General features: G+C 40.0%; 1 protein-coding gene across 1 annotated transcript in view; it reads right to left on the bottom strand.

Moving 5' to 3' along the window:
* Positions 1-2,985: 2,985 nt before the first annotated feature.
* Positions 2,986-25,582, bottom strand: part of LOC128215866 (neuroglian-like) — a 41,236-nt gene continuing 18,639 nt past the window's right edge. The window contains exons 7-11 of the mRNA XM_052922475.1: positions 21,734-21,836; positions 20,524-20,711; positions 16,693-16,827; positions 4,943-5,125; positions 2,986-3,419 (exon numbers count right to left, since the gene is read on the bottom strand). Of these exons, the coding sequence (XP_052778435.1) occupies positions 2,986-3,419; positions 4,943-5,125; positions 16,693-16,827; positions 20,524-20,711; positions 21,734-21,836 (1,043 nt within the window). The remainder of the gene's footprint in view (positions 3,420-4,942; positions 5,126-16,692; positions 16,828-20,523; positions 20,712-21,733; positions 21,837-25,582) is intronic.

Genomic DNA, 25,582 nt, shown 5'->3' with positions numbered 1-25,582 from the left:
GCGACAGTCCACACACCATATAGAGACAGTTCACACACCAGATAGCTACAGTTCACACACCGTATAGAGGCAGTTCACATACCGTATAGAAACAGTCCACACACCATATAGAGACAGTTCACATACCGTATATAAACAGTCCACACACCGTATAGAGACAGTCCACATACCATATAGAGACAGTTCACATACCGTATAGAAACAGTCCACACACCATATAGAGACAGTTCACACACCAGATAGCTACAGTTCACACACCGTATAGAGACAGTTCACATACCGTATAGAAACAGTCCACACACCATATAGAGACAGTCCACATACCGTATAGACAGTTCACACACCATATAGCGACAGTCCACACACCGTATAGAGACAGTCCACACACCGTATAGAGACAGTCCACACACCGTATAGAGACAGTCCACACACCGTATAGAGACAGTTCACACACCGTATAGAGACAGTCCACACACCGTATAGAGACAGTTCACACACCGTATAGAGACAGTCCACACACCGTATAGAGACAGTCCACACACAATATAGCGACAGTCCGCACACCATATAGAGACAGTCCACACACCGTATAGAGACAGTTCACATACCGTATAGAGACAGTTCACACACCGTATAGAGACAGTCCACACACCGTATAGAGACAGTTCACACACCATATAGCGACAGTCCACACACCATATTGAGACAGTTCACACACCATAAGCGACAATTCACACACCATATAGAGACAATTCACACACCGTTTAGCCACAGTCCACACACCGTATACACGGTGCGAATCCATATCGGTACCCTCATTGCGTAATCTACTGAAACGGTACCCTTTTTGCACATGCATCGGTCATTCTCTGCTGAAAACAAATCTGCGATGGACAACAATCCAGTTAATGTTCATTCTACTGATGACAGGAGGTATGTCATGTGCAAAAGAAGTATTCCACGAAAATCTAGAATGCTATAGCTATGTCTTTTTTTTGTAATGTGCCCATTTTTCAATTACTGCAACTCCGCAATGAGCTACACAATATCGATATGTCTTGCCTCGCCCACCGCCTCTGTATGTTCTGCGGGCTTAAATGAACCACAGGTTTGATTATGTACACACCACACATATTACATGTATTCATTTATATGTCATATTCATACAAATTGCAATAATTTATCGAAAATGTATGTAAAATTCAATAAAACACCCAACTTTCGGTTTCACAGCGGCACGCGTAACCTCTTTGCTATTGATTTTTTTATATCACAGGTAACCTCTCTCTCATTTTTTTAAGCACGGGTACCCTCTAAGCACGATACGTATAGATTAGCAAGTATGCGTTGATTATGATTGAAAGATGATAAGGAATAAACAATCATGTAGTAACGAGCTTTGAGTTGAAGAATAATCAAAATGTTACATATAGAGATGTGTGTAACGTCTTCAAAGGCCGTCATTGTGACAATGCGGGAAATCCACCATGATTTAGTTTGTCGACCAGCATCTAGACAGTACATCACTTCTAGATCCAAGTGAACCTAACTTCTTCGACGACAAGTACGAAAACACATGATTATGGTTCCGAAGCAAAATGCCGTTTACATACACACATCAGGTTGCAGTAGAGTGGACGCATGGTTACTTAAGGAAGGAACACTGCCCTCCAAGAATATTGCCCAAGGACAGAAAAATAAAATTGATATTTATGCTGTGGGATCCAGTGGCACTTTCTAAGATCCATTTATCAGCATATGGTAGAGTACCGGACGTTGGCCATTTCCTGAAACAGTGTTTTCGCCAGATGGGTGAGTTGTAAAAAAATCCAAAGAAATATCATCGGCAAGCTACGTAGATCATTGACGAAATTTGTTTTAGTATTTGAACAAAACAAATATGATTTTTATTATGGCTGAACTGAACGAAAAACTCCCTGGATTAAAATTAAGCGCATGGAGACGTGTTTGGTAGTGAGGGTCTACTCTACTTTGAATATATTTCCATTTAATGAGAAGAGAGATGAAGCAATCGTAGAGACATTACAAGTGTTTGTCTCTATGGAAGGGGTGTTTTCATCTTAACGTAACTCAACGCAATATTAACAATGAACTGTCCTTATCTCGCATGGCCGGCCCCTTTAAGAAACCTCCTTTAGTAAATTTCCGTATGTCCCCAATAGGCGTTGGTGCCAAGTCTGGCGGGGCTTTTCGGTAGGATAACGCACTTATCATATCCCAAAGGTAAAAACGTAAATGACGGGATAGACTATAATTTTTGTTCCGTTAAGAAAACTTCAATTGACTCCTCCGTACCAGACATGATTAAACCTACTCTCTGGCGCGTTAATGGCAAAGCGCGACATAAACTCAGCATTTAGGTTCATTCCTGTCCACCCGGCCTGTTTTCACTTGATTGGTATGGAAATCGGGGATAATTATTACTACGATAAATGTTAATGCTTCTGTTGCAGTTACGCCCCCGCCATATTTGAAAAGTTCTTACATTGGGCTGTATCTCATGTTTTAGGCATTGACGACTTTATTTTCGCCGGGTCAGCGGTTTCCAATCTTTGCACTCATCTGCTAGAGAAATTTCATACCATCTGTGGCTTATTCGCTATTCCTAATGCCGACGAAAAATCAGAAGGCCCCAAAACCCGCCTAATACTTCTTGGGCTAGTATTAGTTTCCGTCACCATATCCATATGCATTCCCTATGAGAAAGTGAAATATTAAGTACAAACAATAACTTCGTTGCTACGAAATTCAAAAGCCGGAATGCGAGAGTTAGAATCTTTAAATTAAGGTTTTGCATCTGAAGCAGTTTGAGGGGCACGCACTTTTATTCGCCGATTGTACGACGCCATGTCGGGCATCAAAAGGCGTCGCTATTTTATTCGATTAACGGAGACTTTAAAGGAAGACTTGTCGCTATGGTTTAATTTCCTTTCGAACTTAAACAGATAGGTCCGTATCCCGGAATCAGTTTGATACTGAGCGAAATATGTCAGTGGTGGACAGATAGCGCGGGGGCTGTAGATTTAGGTGCGACTTGTTGTATGCAGGGTCGGACAGATATCGCGGGGGCAGCAGATTTAGGTGCGGCCTGTTGTATGCAGGGTCGGACAGATATCGCGGGGGCAGCAGATTTAGGCGCGGCCTGTTGTATGCAGGGTCGGACAGATAGCGCGGGGGCTGTAGATTTAGGTGCGGCCTGCTGTATGCGGGTCGGACAGATAGCGCGGGGGCTGTAGATTTAGGTGCGGCCTGTTGTATGCAGGGTCGGACAGATAGCGCGGGGGCTGTAGATTTAGGTGCGGCCTGTTGTATGCAGGGTCGGACAGATAGCACGGGGGCTGTAGATTTAGGTGCGGTCTGTTGTATGCAGGGTCGTTGGGCGTTTTTTCTTTTTTTAGCTTGTTGGGAAAATATGCATGTATTGAAAGATTTGACATTTTTAGAGCTAGTCCCGGTTTTATTGCCTATCTATTTATTGGGTAAACATATTGTGAATAAAAGAATAGTAATGAGGTCGGACAACCTCAGCTTGATACATGTTCTGAATAAGCAGTCTTCAAAATTTTAGCGAGTTATCCATCTTCTTCTGCCACTAATACTGTGCATAACGTCAAACAACATTTATTTTAAAGCACGGAACATATCTACTAAGCATGTTATTTGTGATTCTATTTCTCGCAAGCGCTGGAAGAAGTTTCGTCAGGCGGAGCTAGATGCGAACCTAGCCCCGTTTGTGATTCTATTTCTCGCAAGCGCTGGAAGAAGTTTCGTCAGGCGGAGCTAGATGCGAACCTAGCCCCGGACAAAATCCCGCAGGCGTTCCTCTCCGTCATCTATTCAACGAAGCTGAAAGATAAGTGCAGCCCACTCTGTGAACACCAGAATGTCCTATACCCAAGGTCCTTTAGATAGAACCAGTAAATGACAAATGTGGCCGGAAACACTCCGCTATGCATCATCACCGTGGTAACATATACTAGTAACGACATGAAATGTGTGTAATGTGTACCTCTCTCGACAGTGTTTAGTTGGCCTTGATCCTTGTTCCTCGTTAAGTTTTAGGCCATTGGGATAGTCGCTGTAGTTTCCATGTTTAAGTATATACTGTATGTAGATCGGATGGATTGGACAAATTACGCAACGGAATAGCAACGAATGCAAACATGTTTATTTATGTATTCTTTTAAATATTATTGTTGCACAATATCGTTAAATTACTATTTTTTTTGTATTAGTAATGCTACGTTCTTTGTTTTCAATTTGTTGGTCTGCTGACGTCCTTGAAATAATGCTTTGTATGATGATTGTTACCCCAATACTGCTTGTTCCAGTACTGAAAAAGATATGTGAAATTTTAATTATTTGGAATTCTGAGTAAAATTGCCATTGTTTCCACATCATGAAATAGTGTAGGACAACATGTAGTACACTGTTGTAAGTACCTAGGAAACATCAACACTGTGCTGAAATTAGCATAAAAACAGAATTATATTTTGGTGATAGAGCTTTTAAGGTTTGCCCGAACATAATGTCTGGATTATGGCAGCAGACGTATTTCCAGTGCCGTTCAAAGAAAAAAATACCCTCATTATTGAACGAGCTTTAAAGCCTAGAGAATAATGTTGTACACCAAAAGTGATTGTATAAAACGACGATGGACATCCTAAACGTTACACAGCCACGAGAGGAGAAGAGAAAATGGTCAGCCCCGGTTTAATGAGGGCCGATCAGACTCTGTGTGCGTTCAGGTGCAACGTTTCACTCTAGAAGCCTCGACTTAGCATATATATTAAAAATCAAAGCCGTCGATTGATTTGGCATGCTTATGTATACTACCTGTTTAAAAGTGGAAATTGATGAAAAACTTTATTATATTTTTGTTTTCACCGACTACCCGTGCCTCTTAAAAATAAATACCTACCTTTTACATCCAGGTAGACGTTGGCCAAAATATATCCGTATCTGTTACTGGCGTTACACTGAATGTTCATGTGGTCTGCAAGCGTCAGGTTCGCCAGTATGATGTTGTATTTGGCGATCTTAAAGAAGCGAGGATTGTTGTAGATACGGGGATCCCTCGTACCCATAACACCCTGAGCAGCGTCTGCAATGCAAAATTAGTAATTATTAGATATAAATGTATACATGCATGCTAACCATTGAGTTATAACATCTACATGCACATCTATGTATATAATATAGTGCATGTATGTGGTGTTTACACGTCTGTGTCTCTAGTTCCTTGTTATAACATCTACATGCACATCTATGTATATAATATAGTGCATGTATTTGGTGTTTACACTTCTGTGTCTCTAGTTCCTTGTTATAACATCTACATGCACATCTATGTATATAATATAGTGCATGTTTGTGGTATTTACACGTCTGTGTCTCTAGTTCCTTGTTACAACATCTACATGCACATCTATGTATATGATATAGTGCATGTATGTGGTGTTTACACGTCTGTGTCTCTAGTTCCTTGTTATAACATCTAAATGCACATCTATGTATATAATATAGTGCATGTATTTGGTGTTTACACGTTTGTGTCTCTAGTTCCTTGTTATAACATCTACATGTACATCTATGTATATAATATAGTGCATGTATTTGGTGTTTACACGTCTGTGTCTCTAGTTCCTTGTTATAACATCTACATGCACATCTATGTATATACTATAGTGCATGTATTTGGTGTTTACACGTCTGTGTCTCTAGTTCCTTGTTATAACATCTACATGCACATCTATGTATATAATATAGTGCATGTATTTGGTGTTTACACGTCTGTGTCTCTAGTTCCTTGTTATAACATCTACATGCACATCTATGTATATAATATAGTGCATGTATTTGGTGTTTACACGTCTGTGTCTCTAGTTCCTTGTTATAACATCTACATGCACATCTATGTATATAATATAGTGCATGTATTTGGTGTTAACACTTCTGTGTCTCTAGTTCCTTGTTATAACATCTACATGCACATCTATGTATATAATATAGTGCATGTATGTGGTGTTTACACTTCTGTGTCTCTAGTTCCTTGTTATAACATCTACATGCACATCTATGTATATAATATAGTGCATGTATTTGGTGTTTACACGTCTGTGTCTCTAGTTCCTTGTTATAACATCTACATGCACATCTATGTATATACTATAGTGAATGTATTTGGTGTTTACACTTCTGTGTCTCTAGTTCCTTGTTATAACATCTACGTGCACATCTATGTTGTCGCGGTTTCAAAGTCACTAAACCGCGGGATCTGCTTTTTCACATAATAAACCGGAACTCGTTGTAATATACTCGTTCACATTTATTCCATACAATCAAACAGTCAATCAGTCAGCATAACAGTACGTAATGGAACTCATCTTAACGCTATTGTACGTATAGGAACGTAAATGAACGCTAAGGAACGTATGAACGTATGAACGTATGAACGTATGAACGGTTATCTGAAATAACCCAAACACAATAATCAAGACACATACATCATATACACAATAATAATCCAAATAATGCAATTAACATAGCAAATAGATGTTCACAGAGTATTTTCAGGACATTCAAAAATACTTAGTTACGAAAATGCTCTGAAGTTTTGTAGCTATCAAAAATTGCCTTAACTAACCTTTCCGTTATATATTGTAGATTAACTTCATTTATAAAAAACAAAAATGTTACAAAATATAACTTACTAAACATTGGTACGTATTCCGATTTATTTAACCAAAGCCCAAACATTCGTTCATGTCTTTTCACTCGCACCTCACTTACTGACCAAATTTACTTTCGCCCAGAGCCCTCGCAGCTGCCAGCCAATCAAAACACAAAACATTCTCATGGTAACCATGCTAAATATATTTTGTATACGTATCTTGCATATCCAAGCAAATAAGCTAAACAATGGGTCTGATTAATTTGTTCTATTATTACTACAATGAATCATACTCGTTAGCGACCTACAAAGCTGATGAATTTAATAAACATATTCCTAGCTGCGGCACATCGCCCCTCAATGAACCTTCATTTTGAAGTTCATTCAATAATGTACCTAAAGCAACTAGGAATTAAATGCTCCTAAAACAAAATAGGATCTTAAGGTTATACAATGCGTGATTATAAGACGTACACAAATACATGTTGTATACTTACCAACCAACATACACTACAAGACCAACGGCTTACTTGAAAACTACTTCTACCCATCTATCGTTTTAAACATGAACGTGTTTATGCACTGTTTTCTAGCAGACATAACTTCGTAATAGGTCTCACCTTCACTGATCCATTCACACGTACCCTACATGAGCGAACCAAACCGTCTCGTCCCTTACTTACCTCGTTTACCAGTCCAAGAGGCCAACATCCACGTGGTAGTGACTCATCACACACCAGAACAAGATCATTTACCTCGATATTTCGTTGTACATCTTGCCATTTTTGCCTCTCAAGAAGATTTGGTACATACTCTTTTACCCAACGTCGCCAGAATACGTCTGCAAGATACTGAGCTTGACGCCACCAACGCTTACAGTAATTGTCATTCTTGCTAAAGACACCAAATGGTATACACCTATTTTGGCGCAAAAGCAACAGTTGGCTCGGCGATAGTGCTTCTGGATCTCTGCTATCATCACTTACCTTTGTAATCGGTCTGTCATTTACAATCTTTTCTGTCTCCGTCATGAGAGTATTTAGTGCTTCGTCATTCAAAAGCTGCTCTTTGACTACCGATTTTAAGGCTCTCTTTACTGACTGAACCCACACTCCACCCATATGACTCGCATATGGAGGAATGAACTGCCATTCTATGTCTTTCTGCACCAATTCATTCATGATACGACTCTGGTTCCATTCGGCAATTTCTGCTCTTAATTCCCTTTCTCCGGAAGTAAGATTAGTACCATTATCGCTGAAAATCTTTTCTGGTTTTCCCCTTCTACTCATGAAACGTTGCAATGCACATACAAACGAGTCTGTTCCTAAACAATGTGCGATTTCAATATGTACTGCTCGTGTCGTCAAGCAGGTAAACAGGCACCCGTATCGTTTCTGTTGGCTACGACCGACCTTGACATACATAGGCCCGAAATAGTCCACACCAACATACGTAAATGGAGGTTTGTCCGGAGTATGCCTCTCAACTGGCAACGGTGCCATCTGCTGTCGTTGTGTTTTCCTGAAGCGCCGTTTACAATCCATGCATGCACTGACTACATGTTTCACTGTCCTTATTCCGTGAATTATCCAATACGACTGTCGAGTCAACGATAATACATGATGAGCTCCCATGTGATGATTAACCTCGTGATATTTCCGTACTATAAGTTCTGTCACGTGGTGTTTGCTTGGTAAAATGATCGGATGTTTGCTATCCTCGGAAAATTCAGTGTACTGAAATCGCCCGCCAACTCGTAACAGACCCTCATTAAGCACTGGACACAGTTTTACTAGCGAGCTTGATGTTGCTATCTTCTTATTTAAAGTCAGTTTACTAAATTCGTCACCGTAGGCACTTTCCTGCACCTTCATTAGTATCAACTTCCTGGCAGTTTGAATTTCTCTCAGTGACAAACAACCACCTGTGAAAATCTCCTTTGTTTCATGTTTCAAGTATCTGTGTATCATAAATGTCTTGAACCTAAGCAGCCAAGCAACAGCTCGTTGCAGTTTATACCAATCTGAATATCTGTTTAGGATATCAGATACCACGTCCTGGCATTGAGACTGGACCATACTAGTCACTACAGCTGGTTGCATTTCAACATCTTCGTACTCCGTCGTGATTCCATCAGGTTCATGTGGCCAATCATCTTTCTCCATGTTCAGAAATTTTGGTCCGTTCAACCATATAAAAAGTTTCCCTCCTTCCTCCGGGTGTACACCCCTGGAAGCTAAGTCAGCTGGATTCATGTTTGTGGGCACGTACCTCCAATCATTTGGGGAAGTCAGTTCATGAATAAGAGCTAACCTGTTAGCTACATACGTCTTAAAACGTCGTGAAGTATTTCGAACATACCCTAAAACAATCATTGAGTCGGTCCAAAAATAGCAGTTGTCGACCTTTGTGTCCAGTTCTTTAATCAGCATCTGAAACAATTTTACCGATACTACTGCAGCTGCTAATTCAAGTCTCGGTATGGTTACGGTCTTGATGGGCGCTAACCTAGATTTCCCCATCACAAATGAACATTTGCCGTTTCCTTGTCTGTCATATATCTTAATGTATGCTGCTGCTCCGTAGGCGTATTGTGAAGCATCACTGAACATATGCAGCTCTACATTGCATGACGAGATATCAAGGTCACCCGCCTTTAGACACCTTTCAATTTTGACAGATGACAACTTTGGCAAATTTGTAAGCCAATCACACCACTTTTCTATGTCGGATTCATTAAGTTTTTGATCCCACGTTAAGCCTTGACGACATGCGTTTTGTAGTATCAACTTCGGAATCAATGTCACCGGAGCTACAAATCCTAACGGATCGTATAAGGAGCTCGCTACAGATAAAACTCCTCTTCGTGTAGGCGCCTTTTCTTTCAGATGTACGTCAAAAAAGAAAGCATCATCTCGGATGTTCCACTGAAGACCGAGTGTTCTTTCGAACTCGTTGTCATCTTCTAGATTGACAGTTAGGGACGGTTTTGCTCGCTCTTCCGGTGGGATTGAATCAACAACTTCTTGGCAGTTCGACATCCACTTTGTAAGTCTGAATCCACCTCGACCGAGCATTTCTCGGAGATCCTTACAAAGCAAAACTGCATTTTCCTTGTTGTTTGTTGACTTTAATAGATCATCAACATAGAAGTTCCTCTCCAGTGTTGTGGTTACTTCCGGTGCATACATTTCTGCATTGTCAGTCGCCGTTCTTCTTAATGCATACGCTGCGCAGCTCGGCGAGGAAGTTGCGCCAAACAAATGCACTTGCATCTGGTGGCATTCAGGCTGTCGAGTTAAGTCCCCTTCGGGCCACCACAAAAATCTTAGCGCTTGGCAGTCTTCATCCATCACCCGCACTTGGTGAAACATAGCTTCAATATCTGCCACTAACGCAATCCTTTCCTCTCTGAAACGCGTAAGTACTCCGACTATACTATTTACTAAATCAGGACCTTGAAGCAGCCGATCATTCAGTGACACACCTTTGTATTTTGCAGCGCAGTCAAATACTACTCTTACCTTTCCTGGCTTCCGGGGGCTTACAACTGGGTGATGCGGTAGGTACCAAATCCTGTCACTTTTACTCTCTGTCCCACTTTCGCATACTCGTTTTGCATGACCTTTCAATATATATCCTTCCATTGTATCACTATACATTTTATGCAAATAATCATTTCCTTGCAATTTCCTTTTCAGGCCTGCTAGACGTGTAAGTGCCATGTGTTTGTTATGTGGAAGACATTGGTCATCGCGCCAAGGTAGTCCAATTTTGTAATGTCCATCCTCTTGAGTTATTGTCTGCATCATTATACCTAACGCTCGTCGGTCGTCTTGTGACATCTCTCGTTTAGCGTCAGCTACGTACTCCGGAAAGTCTGTAGACCAAAGTGTGTGCATTTGCTGTAATACATCGGCTTGTTGATAATGCACATTGACATTTAAATTTGTGGACACCTTACCTGTAGGCCCAATGATCGTCCAACCTAAAATCGATCTTATAGCATATGGTTCGATGCGCTTACCTCTTCTTTCTTCTTCCACCCAGAAGGCTTCCTGTGTGTCACTGCCAATCAATAGCCCAACTTCATTTGCGTCTATATTAGGCAACTCAATGCCAGCTAAGTGATCCCACTTAGCCAATTCCGATCTCCTCGGGAGTGAATCCAGAGACACAGGCAAACGTTCTACAGACCACACTCTTGGAAGGGTCAAATGCCCATGTCCGTCAATAGAACTTACCTCTGCATTAAACTCTATGCCCGTTTTCTTCTCCTTACTTCCATTAACAGTTGTTATAGAAAACTCTAAGGACTTACCTTTGGCGTCTAGACTTTTAACTAGGGAATCGCTACAAAGTGTGACGTCAGACCCCGCATCCAACAAAGCATAGGTTTGCACTGTCTTCGATCCCCGATGCACGGCTACTGGAACGATTCGTAGACATACCTTTGTGCCATAACCACTCACATTCGTCGATGTACAACTGCCCGTCGCTATACTCTGGTTACCTCGATGCAGCATGGCATGATGTTTCATTCTGCATCCCGGTACGTCACATCCGCTCTGCTTCCTACAAAACTTTGCAATATGCTTGAAGTTTAAACAATTGTCGCACATTTTGTGCTTCCTTACAAATGCTATTTTGTATTCAACATCTTTTTGTTTAAATTCATTGCAGTCTATCAGTTTATGCCGACCCTTACAGAATACACATGACAAGATACGCGCTGCTGGCCCAATGTCATTATTACTTACTGATGTGGCTAAAGTTGTAACTCTCTCACTTTTCGGCCCATTCACACCAGCTCTATCTCGCCCTTTACTGACCCCATCACCAGCTAAATCTTGCCCATACATAGTATTTGCAACGGTAGCCCGCTTCTCAACAAACTTCATCAAATCATTAAAGTTTGGTTCTCGGCCTTCGTCAATAATTGAACTAGCCTTATCAACCCATTTTGTTTTAATGTGCATAGGTAGGCGTTTTACTATTCACTATTATTTGGTGTCATAATTCCCAAAGATCTGAGACATATGATGCTGGACAAAGTTCATGATTCACACTTAGGCATAGAGAAATGTACTCAGCGTGCAAGAAGTGTAATGTTTTGGCCCAATATGACCAAAGACATAAAGAACAAAGTACTCAATTGTCCCATATGTCTTGAACACAGAAACTCCAATGTCAAGGAACCAATGATTCCTAATCATATTCCCAGCAGGCCATGGGAAGTTGTGGCTACTGATATTTTTCACTGGAATGACAGTAACTACATTGTTGTAGTTGATCTGTATAGCAGATATTTTGAATGCGGGTTACTCAGAAATATGAGAACTGACACGGTTATTCACAAATTGAAGGGCTATTTTGCTACACATGGAATACCCTCAAAAGTCATTAGTGACAATGCAGGACAATATTGTAGTCAGGAATTTGACAAATTTGCTAGAGAATGGGATTTTGAACATGTTACGTCATCGCCGTTACACTCACAAGGCAACGGTGTTGCTGAAAGATGTATTCAAACAATCAAAAAGATTTTCACAAAATCTCTACAAGATAACAAAGACCCATATCTTGCAGTTCTCGAATACAGAAATGCACCGCTTTCATGTGGCAAATCACCAGTACAATTACTAATGAGTAGGGAGACTAGGTCTATTTTGCCAGTAACACGTAAACACCTTGAGCCGAAAGTTCAAAATAGGCAAGAAATCAAAAGCAAAATGTCAAAATCAAAAATCAAATCAAAGACATGGTTTGATAAATCTGCCAAGCCACTCACACAATTGTCACAAGGAGAAACAATTAGAATCAAACAAGGTAAACGCTGGAAACAGGCAATTGTTAGGAAACAAGTGCATGACAGATCATACATTGTTGAAACTAATGATGGTGGTGTCTATAGACGAAACAGAAATCATTTGTTGAAGACAAATGAAAAACCATTTCAAATCATAGATACACATCCATGCAATGGCAACGACATTCGTCTAACTGATCAATCACAAAATGACAGTGACAGAAACATACAAAATCAATCAGAGCGAAACTTTTCTCATGATAACACTCAGTCGCAACAACAACAACCATCAGCACCAACTGATGTTGCTGGTAATACTGATCAAAACTCTAACATGTACGTCACTAGATCAGGAAGACAGGTCAAAGTACCTCAAAGGTTGGATCTTTGAACTGATTTATGATGTGTTTTGTGTTATGTTGTATATATATATTTGTGATACTTCAATATATTTCAAATGTAAAAACTTTTCTTCAATATTCTGTGCTGTGAAGGAAATTCATAATCGCCTATATCCTGTAACCGTGTGAAAGTGATATTTGTGGACAATATTTCTACAATGTTAATTGGATATATCAACAGCTATCTGCGGTATGAAAACAATACACTTTCAGATGACATTTCTGGGAGGATTCAAGTGTCCTTATCTGAACTGTTAACATTTAGTTAGAAGATATTCTCATTAATTTCCAGATACACTCTGCTGGAACAATTAATCTGTCAAGAAGATTTTCTGCTCAGCTGAAAATAATGATAACGCTAGGGTGTTGACCAAATTACTTTAGATTAAATGTGTTCTTCATAAATTTACTAATTCTTTTTAAAAGAAGACAGATGTTGCATTCTTAATCTTAATATATCTAAGGGACACAATTCTTTATATACTACAGCATATTTCTCTATTGTAGTTATTCATACTGAATACTATGTTTCATATATAGCTATGCCTGTAGTATTGTATTCCACTTGATGCTTGGGTATGAATGAATAAACATGTAACTCCATTTGAGATCTTATGAATCTAACCCATTCCGCAGGTTGTTGTAAGAACTAAACCAACAACGCAACATGGTTGCAACTGTCGCGATTTCAAATTCACTAAACCGCGGGATCTGCTTCTTCACATAATAAACCGGAACTCGTTGTAATATACTCGTTCACATTTTATTCCATACAATCAAACAGTCAATCAGTCAGCATAACAGTACGTAATGGAACTCATCTTAACGCTATTGTACGTATAGGAACGTAAATGAACGCTAAGGAACGTATGAACGTATGAACGTATGAACGGTTATCTGAAATAACCCAAACACAATAATCAAGACACATACATCATATACACAATAATAATCCAAATAATGCAATTAACATAGCAAATAGATGTTCACAGAGTATTTTCAGGACATTCAAAAATACTTAGTTACGAAACCTAACGAGAATATTATCCTAGCTGCGGCACATATGTATATAATATAGTGCATGTATGTGGTTCTTACACGTCTGTGTCTCTAGTTCCTTGTTATAACATCTACATGCACATCTATGTATATGATATAGTGCATGTATGTGGTGTTTACAATTCTGTGTCTCTAGTTCCTTGTTATAACATCTACATGCACATCTATGTATATAATATAGTGCATGTATGTGGTATTTACACTTCTGTGTCTCTAGTTCCTTGTTATAACATCTACATGCACATCTATGTATATAATATAGTGCTTGTATGTGGTGTTTACACTTCTGTGTCTCTTGTTCCTTGTTATAACATCTACATGCACATCTATGTATATAATATAGTGCATGTATGTGGTGTTTACACTTCTGTGTCTCTAGTTCCCTGTCGTTTGGGCCATTGTCATTTCATTTTTTTTATTTTTCGACTTCTTGGCTTGTCCCTGTAGTTTTCATTGTATTATTTTTAGGATATACTGCTACCTAATTAACGACTTAAAAACTGCATTAGAACTCCAAACGCACACATCGTAAAGAAACATATTTAGCTATGTACAAGGTACAGAATGTTGTCAAGAGTATTATGAAAAGCAACCATTTACTCACGATTAAAACAACAATAAACGGTGAAGTCCTTTCAAAGTGGTCATTTAGTTAACCAACATCATCATCATCATCATCATCATCACCACCATTTAATTGATTTATATGATTATAATCGAAACATGATGGAACTTATTGGTCATGGCCTTACGATCAAACAATGACAACTAGTTGTTATATTAATTTTGCTTATAACTCTAAAAGCAGCGGTCAACATTTGAAGAAGCTGTATTTACCAATATGGATAGTTCAAATTTGAAATCCAATGTGATAGGGCATGTCCACAATGTATGAAGTTCCATATGCGCAGGGCCCATCAAGGCTCATCAAGGTCCATTAGGACGGTTATAACGCTTGTTTAGGCCGAAAGGAAAACATAAACTGTCGGCCAGTTGGACTTTATCCTTTGTAACTGAAGACCAGTCTTCTCAATGTTTAAGTAATAAGTAAATAATTAAAAAAAACCCATAAAGTTTTTAAAAAGTAAGCAATACAAAACAAGCTGCCATTGTACATGTTCTGTACACTAGTTACATTATCTATCTACAAATATAGTTAAGGTTTACAGACATCAAACCTACTCAAACGACTACATATGAAGGACTACGAGGTTTGACATATACATATGCCCGATGATGCGTTAATGTTGCTTACATATTAAGAAGAAAGGCTTACTGTTGTGCGATGTCTCGCTTCTGTCATTCCTTCCTTTTGCGTTTGAATATATAGTGTGGTTGGTTGACATAGTTGCAGAGTATGACAGGTTGGGAAATAGAGGAAAAGACAGGTCAGTGCTATTGGTAGAAATTTGAAGGTCAGTTCCTCTAACGTTGCAAAGTATCAGAATATGTTGGTTTAGCGTTTGTAGGCTTCAAAAGAAATAGTTCGTCGGGTGCTTGCATTCTTACTGATCACACTTGCCAAACAGGCTTCATCTTTCTTCGGTAAAATGGGCATTAGAAAATCAGGTGGCAAAAATAATTCTAAACAATATATTTTGAAAACAATTACTTGTTGATATTTCTTCAATGCATTCGCAGCCTTTCATGGTTGACAAACAACTTTCGACCTCCGTCGTGGTTAAAAAAAGTGGAACACTTTTATTGTTTTAGCTCAGACTGTGTTAAAAATTGGCAGATATGGTGCAGACCGAGCCTTTTCGCGGAGAAAATTCGATGAAGTAATTGTAGAAGGAAAAACGGAGTTAGATAGGAGCTACGACTTTCATGAACTATTGCGAAGATTGTCCGAAAAGAACAAGGTCGCCTAGCAATGGAAGTCGATTACTAAACAAACGAGTACTGAATCTAAAATACATATACGATATCAATTTCATCAAATGCATAATTTTACCGGTAAACAAGCCCCACAGGACAGTTTAGAGATTGCTAATTTATACTTCAAACAACAGGAAATATGATCACGAAAAAGGATTACACATACATTTATTTACAACCACATTGAGTAATCGTCATTTAAGACTGCATATTCAAATTTAATTGCATTTGAATCGTAAATATATTTTACATAACATATTGCATTGGACCAGCCTGTTGTTTCAAGTATGCGTGGGAGTGCCACCCCTCTTGTGTGCGCATTTAGTGTCGAAGCCGATTTGGTACTATTTGGCTTGAATTAGTAATCAATACCAGCCGTTGCAAGCATTTTCTCGACCCATTTCTAATTTCGCAAGAAATACTGTTTTTGATTTATTGATTTAAAGTCGTTATTTTCAAGTGTTTGACATTTCTCAAATATTTAGATATTTTAAGAATGTGTTCACAATACAAAGTTTCCTTTTCCCTTTGAGCTAAGGTTATATGTGACGGTCAAAACTGTATTAAAACAATTAACTGTGGGAATCGGGAGGATTTTCACTGTTTCTCTATCTTAGCTTATGTCAATATCTTGTATTCTAATGGAGTGGAGAGCTTTGCACCATTGACCAGTAACAGGACAAACTACATACACAGTGTATGTGCTCGGCCGTGACCGGCAGCGCAATGACTCCGTTCGAGAGAAATGCCAAGTGTACTCTGATAAACGCCGCCGATATACCAAGTGTACTCGGATAAACGCCGCCGATGTAGAATTTAAGTTAAGAAATTATAACAATATGACTCACTGTCTTCGAGGGGAACGCCGTTGATGTACCATGTGTATTCGGGTTCTGGCAGACCGGTCGCCCGGAATATAAATGACGCTGTTTCAGCTGGCATCAATACTTGGTTCCGAGGTTCGATTACCCAATGAGGCGCGGCTGTATAATGAGTAATACCGTAACTTAATAATTATAAGCCGAGGATGAGGATTATGGACACACAGCATTATTTGTTCGATACAGACATACTTGTACAATATACTGATTTTATTGTCATACTCACATGCTATTTCTTGTTTTCGATTAAATATAGCCCTCCGGTATTTTTCTGTTTTACACATGTGTAATATAGCATTGCTCTATTTCCCTTGGTCAGAAAATATATCACTCCGCATGTTTGTTAACAATTTAGTTGGCAAAATATATGCTTAATTGGCAATATTCTAGCAAGTCATACGTTTATTTCTCTTCTTGTATTTATGGTAAAGATTTATTGTGGTATTTACTCCGGGTACTACATTTCTGCAATGAGTGTAGCGAGGGAAATGGCATTGCCTTGTGATATTCGGCTCGCCACAATAGCAGGTGAAACTGTTTAGTCGTTTGTGCTAATTTTACTCGAAAATGCATGTGAGAAAATACGCAATTTTATTTACCTCGTCCAGGAAATATTTTAGTTAGATGTTCATCACTGTCTGTGTTTAAACAGAAAACGTCATCATGAACATATTGTAATATTCGACCTAATCTAACTGGTTGTGACGTCACCAATTTAAAATAAATTTCGTTAATTGTATAGTGTTTATGTTGGGATTTTTACTGGTTTTCATCTCTGTATTCATTTAACTTATGAATGGAATTAAAAAGAACGGATATATATGTTGTTTTGAAGTCTTCCAGTACACGTTTATGAAACGCATTGTCAGTTTGTCTTTTATTGTTTCTGTTTTTGTATCCGAAAAAAAGTATGTGACACTCGACGAGTTACATAAGACAATATAAAAAGCAGAATACGCAAAAAGTTTCAAAATGAACGCGTACTGAATCAAAATAAATACATGTATGTATCTATGTTTAGATTATTTGGCCGCGTCCGAGGAACTAGATACATGTACTATCGGTTAAAAATAGAATCTGGATAATCGGATTCGGACAGGTTTATTCCTCGGAAATTAACCCAAAGAAGTCGTTAAAACCCGAAAAAACATTGATCGTATTGAAGATGCAATTTATTGATCATTTGGCATAAGATATCAAACCAAAATATGTTAAGTGAAACTATAATATTTCATTTTATCCTAAAATCAGTTTTATTGTGGTTGTTGTTCATTCATAAGTATATTTTCTATGTTTAAAATAGCCTAAATCGGCTCTTGCTTGATATTTGTTATTAATATTGTTAGTATGTACTTACACAAAATAAATGGTTATGTGGTTGTTGTTCATTCATAAGTATATTTTCTATGTTTAAAATAGCCTAAATCGGCTCTTGCTTGATATTTGTTATTAATATTGTTAGTATGTACTTACACAAAATAAATGGTTATGTGGCTGAGTCGCATCAAACCATTTACTTGTGTACGTGCATACTAACAACCTTTAACTATTTCTAAATGCATATTATACATTTTTACAATTAAAATCAAAGCGCGTAAAGTGTTGATTAAAGTCACGTTATGCCGAATGGAACGGACAGTGTGTGAAGTTTTTCTCAGTGTTTTCAACCCACAGTCTTGAGTATGTTGCATATGCATATTTTGATTATTCATAAACCAAATTTGTTAATTTTGTCCACGAGTGACATTGATTGAGGGCAATATTAAGATTCATCAATACATACAGGGAATAAATAGTATGTGGGCGATTCGATCCAGAGAAATTTAGCGCGAGGATCCTATCATTGTTGTCATTGTTGTTATTAAGCATTGCAAATCGTTCGATCAGTGTTTCTTGTCTTGTGGCGTTGTATATCTCTCGTTTCATGTGTATTGTCTAGTGGTGTTGTATGTCTCATTTTAGTGCGTGTTGTCTTGTGGCGTTGCAGGTCTCTAGTTTAGTGTTTGTTGTTTTCTATCATGGTATGTCTCTCGTTAAGTGCGTGTTTTCTGATGGAGTTTTATGACTCCAGTGTAGTGTTTGGTGTCTGATGGTCTTACATGTATCCAGTGTAGTGTATGTAGTGTATGTTGCCTTTTTACCGATTTTTGTTTAGTGTTTGTTGTCTTTTGGCATTGTACGTCTCTCGTTTAGTGTGTATTGTCTTGTTTTGTTTTATGTGTCTCGTTTAGCGTTTATTGTCTTGTGGTGCTTAAGTCGTTTATCGTTTGTTGCCTGTGACGTGGACCTTGTTTAGTGTTTGTTATCTGTTTAGTGCATGTCTCAAGTGTAGTGGTTGATGTTTTGTGGCGTTGCAGGTCTCCAGTGTGGTTGGTATTGTCTTGTGTCATTGAACCTTTCTCGTTAAGTGTTTTGTGGCGTTTGATATCTATCGGTTAGCGTATGGTGTCTTGTGGTGTTTTATGTCTATCGTTTAGTGTTTGTTATCTTGTGACGTTGCGGGTCTCCAGTGTAGTGTTTGTTATCTTGTGGCGTTGCGGGTCTCCAGTGTAGTGTTTGTTATCTTGTGGCGTTGCGGGTCTCCAGTGTAGTGTTTGTTATCTTGTGGCGTTGCGGGTCTCCAGTGTAGTGTTTGTTATCTTGTGACGTTGCGGGTCCTCCAGTGTAGTGTTTGTTATCTTGTGACGTTGCGGGTCTCCAGTGTAGTGTTTGTTATCTTGTGGCGTTGCGGGTCTCCAGTGTAGTGTTTGTTATCTTGTGGCGTTGCGGGTCTCCAGTGTAGTGTTTGTTATCTTGTGGCGTTGCGGGTCCCCAGTGTAGTGTTTGTTATCTTGTGACGTTGCATGTCTCCAGTGTAGTGTTTGTTATCTTGTGACGTTGCGGGTCTCCAGTGTAGTGTTTGTTATCTTGTGGCGTTGCGGGTCTCCAGTGTAGTGTTTGTTATCTTGTGACGTTGCGGGTCTCCAGTGTAGTGTTTGTTATCTTGTGGCGTTGCGGGTCTCCAGTGTAGTGTTTGTTATCTTGTGGCGTTGCGTGTCTCCAGTGTAGTGTTTGTTATCTTGTGGCGTTACGGATCTCCAGTGTAGTGCATGCTTTCTTGTGGCGTTAAATGTCTCCAGTGAAGTGTTTGTTATCTTGTGGCGTTGCGGGTCTCCAGTGTAGTGTTTGTTATCTTGTGACGTTGCGGGTCTCCAGTGAAGTGTTTGTTATCTTGTGGCGTTGCGGGTCTCCAGTGTAGTGTTTGCTATCTTGTGGCGTTGCGGGTCTCCAGTGTAGTGTTTGCTATCTTGTGACGTTGCGGGTCTCCAGTGTAGTGTTTGCTATCTTGTGGCGTTGCGGGTCTCCAGTGTAGTGTTTGCTATCTTGTGGCGTTGCGGGTTTCCAGTGTAGTGTTTGTTATCTTGTGGCGTTGCGGGTCTCCAGTGTAGTTTTTGCTATCTTGTGGCGTTGCATGTCTCCAGTGAAGTGTTTGTTATCTTGTGGCGTTGGATGTCTCTCGTTAAGCGTTTGTTGGCTTGTGTCGTTAGATGTCTGTCGTTTAGCGTTTGGTGTCATGTGTTGTTTTATTTCTCAAGTGTAGTGTTTGTTATCTTGTGGCGTTACACGTCTCCAGTATAGTGTTTTCTTTCTTGTGGCGATGCAGGTCTCTAGTGAACTAGTGAAGTGTAACGCCACGTTAGATTTCTGTCGTTTAGCGTTTGATGTCTTGTGATGTTTTATGTCTATCGTTTAGTGTTTGTTGTCTTGTGGCGTTGGATATCTCTCTTAAAACATTTCAATCTAATCAATCGAACTTACATTCCACAAGGACATTGAAATCCTTTTCAGCTTTCTGCTGTGACTCTATATTGTGACCCATACACTTGTACTGGCCGGCGTCAGAAAGCTGGACGTTGTAGACCAGAAGCTCCTGGCCGTAACTCTTGATGACGGCTCGGTCTGGCAGGCTTCCATCGATTCTCTCCCAGTACACATCCGGAGTGGGACTGCATCAAAGGGAAATAATGAACGAGGAATTTCCGTAGTGGTGTATTGTATATAGTCAAGAAGTATTTTTTTGTTTTGGTACAAAAAATCAGTTTTAAACATACCACTGTCAACATAATATGAGAAATACAAGATGACATACATATACATGCACACATACTTACCATTATCAGCACGATACATTTGAAAGTATTAATTCTATTTGATACGATGTTTGAACTGGCAAAGTTTGCATGTACAAATCCGTAACACTCATTCTTAAAATGCATGAATTACAATTTACTTCTTGGTTACTTTGCTTCTGAAGTATTGGTTAACAGATGATTAGGAAATAATTAGAAAATGAAAATCAATTATTGTAAATAAAACATATATTAAAAAAATGATTAAACTTTAAGCTTCTATCATCAAGCCAACTATAATCTACTGGACTTCAGAGTATAATTTTCAATGGAAGGCATGGAACTTTTTTGTCTTTTCTTCATGTCATAAGGACCTTCAAGCTTCATTTTACGATTTTCAATGGGAACGGTTGAATTTCTTTCTATTTTTGTAGAGCATGTACTTAAACATATTATATATATACGATAGTATTGTCACACAATGACACCTTTTAAACGTCCAACCCGGCAGACGGAATGTCGAACCTGAGATCCATGGGTCGATATAAAAGTGTCTTATCACTAGATGTGTCACATCATCTACGACAATATTCATAGTTCCTTGGTGACGTTACCAGACTACGTCCCAACTTGTTTTTGTTTCCTATTATAAAGGTACGACCATTCGCTGCATTATGGCTAGACCCCGCCTTATGTAGTCGCGACTTAAAGGTGATTAAAAAGTTCCATGAGTTAGAAGCGAGTTATAAGTGTTTGCAATTTCCAATCACATATTTAAATCAACAAAGTTATGAAACAAGGAGATATGGGTGCGATATCTATTAAGTTTGTTAAATACTGGTATGAAATCATTAATTCATTCAGACCGAAAACGGTGTTGTTATTTTACAAAGTCCTACTTTCCGGAGAAGATACACTTGAGTATCAGAGTGGAGCCAACCAGGAAAACCTGATCACTTGGAGATGTCCACAACTCAGACGCCGCGTGCTTCTCTTCAGTAGCTGAAAGAAATTATTTGAATAAAGTAAATGCAGAATTGATGTTAACAAATGCTTATGCCTAAAACCATCCATACACTATCAGCAATTGGATATATATTGATATTGCGCTGGAGGCGAATTAAGGGCCGTCGACTTATAGTAAGAAAGAGTTCATAACCTTCGCTACGGTTTAAACACTTGGATATTTTGAGACTGGCTGCACAAAAATATTTAGTCGTATAACAAACTAAGCAATGACCTATCAGCCACCTCATTAGATTTGTATTATTACTATCTTACCGGGTGGGAAAACATTTCTGGTTGAACGTACCCCATGGATCACCCTATGTGACGCATAGATTTCGCAAACATTAACAGCGACGGTTATCTACTTATATTATACTCTGTTTTACAGGATAAATAATCTGACTACTATCAAATAAAGCGACATAGTCCAAGCTTTTTTAATACACACCTAAAATACAACAAACGAGAACACATTGAATATATGTTATCTGTATGGAACACTTCAGGTATAGTATCCAATTTATAATTTAGTACAGAAGCAATATTTTTGAGAAAATCAACCAAGTCAGCCGTATCGTTCTGTGGTGAAATCAAGCAAATTTAGAACACTGTTTATTCTGTAAACCCTAATGGCACTTTTCATTTTATGATTGTTTTATACGTAATGAACTGCGATCAAGGTTAAAGTTAGCAAACTGTTGTATTTTTTGGATCTCTGGTGTCGAAGCATATACACTGCAAGCGGAGAATCCAATCGCAAGCATTTGTCGCAAACACCTTTACTGACTGGGCTGGTTCCAGTGTCAGTCAAGCGTTAATCGCAAACACCTTTACTGACTGCGCTGGTTACAGTGTCAGGCAAGCGTTAATCGCAAACACCTTTACTGACTGGGCTGGTTCCAGTGTCAGGCAAGCATTAATCGCAAACACCTTTACTGACTGCGCTGGTTACAGTGTCAGGCATGCGTTAATCGCAAACACCTTTACTGACTGGGCTGGTTCCAGTGTCAGGCAAGCATTAATCGCAAACACCTTTACTGACTGGGCTGGTTCCAGTGTCAGGCAAGCATTAATCGCAAACACCTTTACTGACTGGGCTGGTTCCAGTGTCAGGCAAGCATTAATCGCAAACACCTTTACTGACTGGGCTGGTTCCAGTGTCAGGCAAGCATTAATCGCAAACACCTTTACTGACTGGGCTGGTTCCAGTGTCAGGCAAGCATTAATCGCAAACACCTTTACTGACTGGGCTGGTTCCAGTGTCAGGCAAGCATTAATCGCAAACACCTTTACTGACTGGGCTGGTTCCAGTGTCAGGCAAGCATTAATCGCAAACACCTTTACTGACTGCGCTGGTTTCAGTGTCAGGCAAGCGTTAATCGCAAACACCTTTACTGACTGGGCTGGTTACAGTGTCAGGCAAGCATTAATCGCAAACACCTTTACTGACTGGGCTGGTTCCAGTGTCAGGCAAGCATTAATCGCAAACACCTTTACTGACTGCGCTGGTTCCAGTGTCAGGCAAGCGTTAATCGCAAACACCTTTACTGACTGGGCTGGTTCCAGTGTCAGGCAAGCATTAATCGCAAACACCTTTACTGACTGGGCTGGTTCCAGTGTCAGGCAAGCATTAATCGCAAACACCTTTACTGATTGCGCTGGTTACAGTGTCAGGCAAGCATTAATCGCAAACACCTTTACTGACTGCGCTGGTTCCAGTGTCAGTCAAGCGTTAATCGCAAACACCTTTACTGACTGCGCTGGTTCCAGTGTCAGTCAAGCGTTAATCGCAAACACCTTTACTGACTGCGCTGGTTCCAGTGTCAGGCAAGCATTAATCGCAAACACCTTTACTGACTGGGCTGGTTCCAGTGTCAGTCAAGCGTTAATCGCAAACACCTTTACTGACTGCGCTGGTTCCAGTGTCAGGCAAGCATTAATCGCAAACACCTTTACTGACTGCGCTGGTTCCAGTGTCAGGCAAGCATTAATCGCAAACACCTTTACTGACTGCGCTGGTTTCCGTGTCAGTCAAGCGTTAATCGCAAACACCTTTACTGACTGCGCTGGTTCCAGTGTCAGGCAAGCATTAATCGCAAACACCTTTACTGACTGGGCTGGTTCCAGTGTCAGTCAAGCGTTAATCGCAAACACCTTTACTGACTGGGCTGGTTCCAGTGTCAGGCAAGCGTTAATCGCAAACACCTTTACTGACTGCGCTGGTTACAGTGTCAGGCAAGCATTAATCGCAAACACCTTTACTGACTGCGCTGGTTACAGTGTCAGGCAAGCGTTAATCGCAAACACCTTTACTGACTGCGCTGGTTACAGTGTCAGGCAAGCATTAATCGCAAACACCTTTACTGACTGGGCTGGTTCCAGTGTCAGGCAAGCGTTAATCGCAAACACCTTTACTGACTTGGCTGGTTCCAGTGTCAGGCAAGCATTAATCGCAAACACCTTTACTGACTGGGCTGGTTCCAGTGTCAGGCAAGCATTAATCGCAAACACCTTTACTGACTGCGCTGGTTACAGTGTCAGGCAAGCATTAATCGCAAACACCTTTACTGACTGCGCTGGTTTCCGTGTCAGTCAAGCGTTAATCGCAAACACCTTTACTGACTGCGCTGGTTACAGTGTCAGTCAAGCGTTAATCGCAAACACCTTTACTGACTGCGCTGGTTACAGTGTCAGTCAAGCGTTAATCGCAAACACCTTTACTGACTGGGCTGGTTCCAGTGTCAGGCAAGCGTTAATCGCAAACACCTTTACTGACTGGGCTGGTTCCAGTGTCAGGCAAGCATTAATCGCAAACACCTTTACTGACTGGGCTGGTTCCAGTGTCAGGCAAGCATTAATCGCAAACACCTTTACTGACTGCGCTGGTTACAGTGTCAGGCAAGCATTAATCGCAAACACCTTTACTGACTGCGCTGGTTTCCGTGTCAGTCAAGCGTTAATCGCAAACACCTTTACTGACTGCGCTGGTTTCCGTGTCAGTCAAGCGTTAATCGCAAACACCTTTACTGACTGCGCTGGTTTCCGTGTCAGTCAAGCGTTAATCGCAAACACCTTTACTGACTGGACTGGTTACAGTGTCAGGCAAGCATTAATCGCAAACACCTTTACTGACTGGGCTGGTTCCAGTGTCAGTCAAGCGTTAATCGCAAACACCGTTACTGACTGCGCTGGTTCCAGTGTCAGTCAAGCGTTAATCGCAAACACCTTTACTGACTGCGCTGGTTTCCGTGTCAGTCAAGCGTTAATCGCAAACACCTTTACTGACTGCGCTGGTTTCCGTGTCAGTCAAGCGTTAATCGCAAACACCTTTACTGACTGCGCTGGTTCCAGTGTCAGGCAAGCGTTAATCGCAAACACCTTTACTGACTGGGCTGGTTCCAGTGTCAGTCAAGCGTTAATCGCAAACACCTTTACTGACTGCGCTGGTTACAGTGTCAGGCAAGCGTTAATCGCAAACACCTTTACTGACTGGGCTGGTTCCAGTGTCAGTCAAGCGTTAATCGCAAACACCTTTACTGACTGGGCTGGTTACAGTGTCAGGCAAGCATTAATCGCAAACACCTTTACTGACTGGGCTGGTTCCAGTGTCAGTCAAGCGTTAATCGCAAACACCTTTACTGACTGCGCTGGTTACAGTGTCAGGCAAGCGTTAATCGCAAACACCTTTACTGACTGGGCTGGTTACAGTGTCAGGCAAGCGTTAATCGCAAACACCTTTA

Source organism: Mya arenaria, chromosome 14 (genome assembly GCF_026914265.1).
Source record: "Mya arenaria isolate MELC-2E11 chromosome 14, ASM2691426v1".
Classification (NCBI taxonomy): domain Eukaryota; kingdom Metazoa; phylum Mollusca; class Bivalvia; order Myida; family Myidae; genus Mya; species Mya arenaria.
The sequence above is the reverse complement of the archived record's forward strand: the minus strand, read 5'-3'. Positions and strand labels throughout refer to the sequence as shown.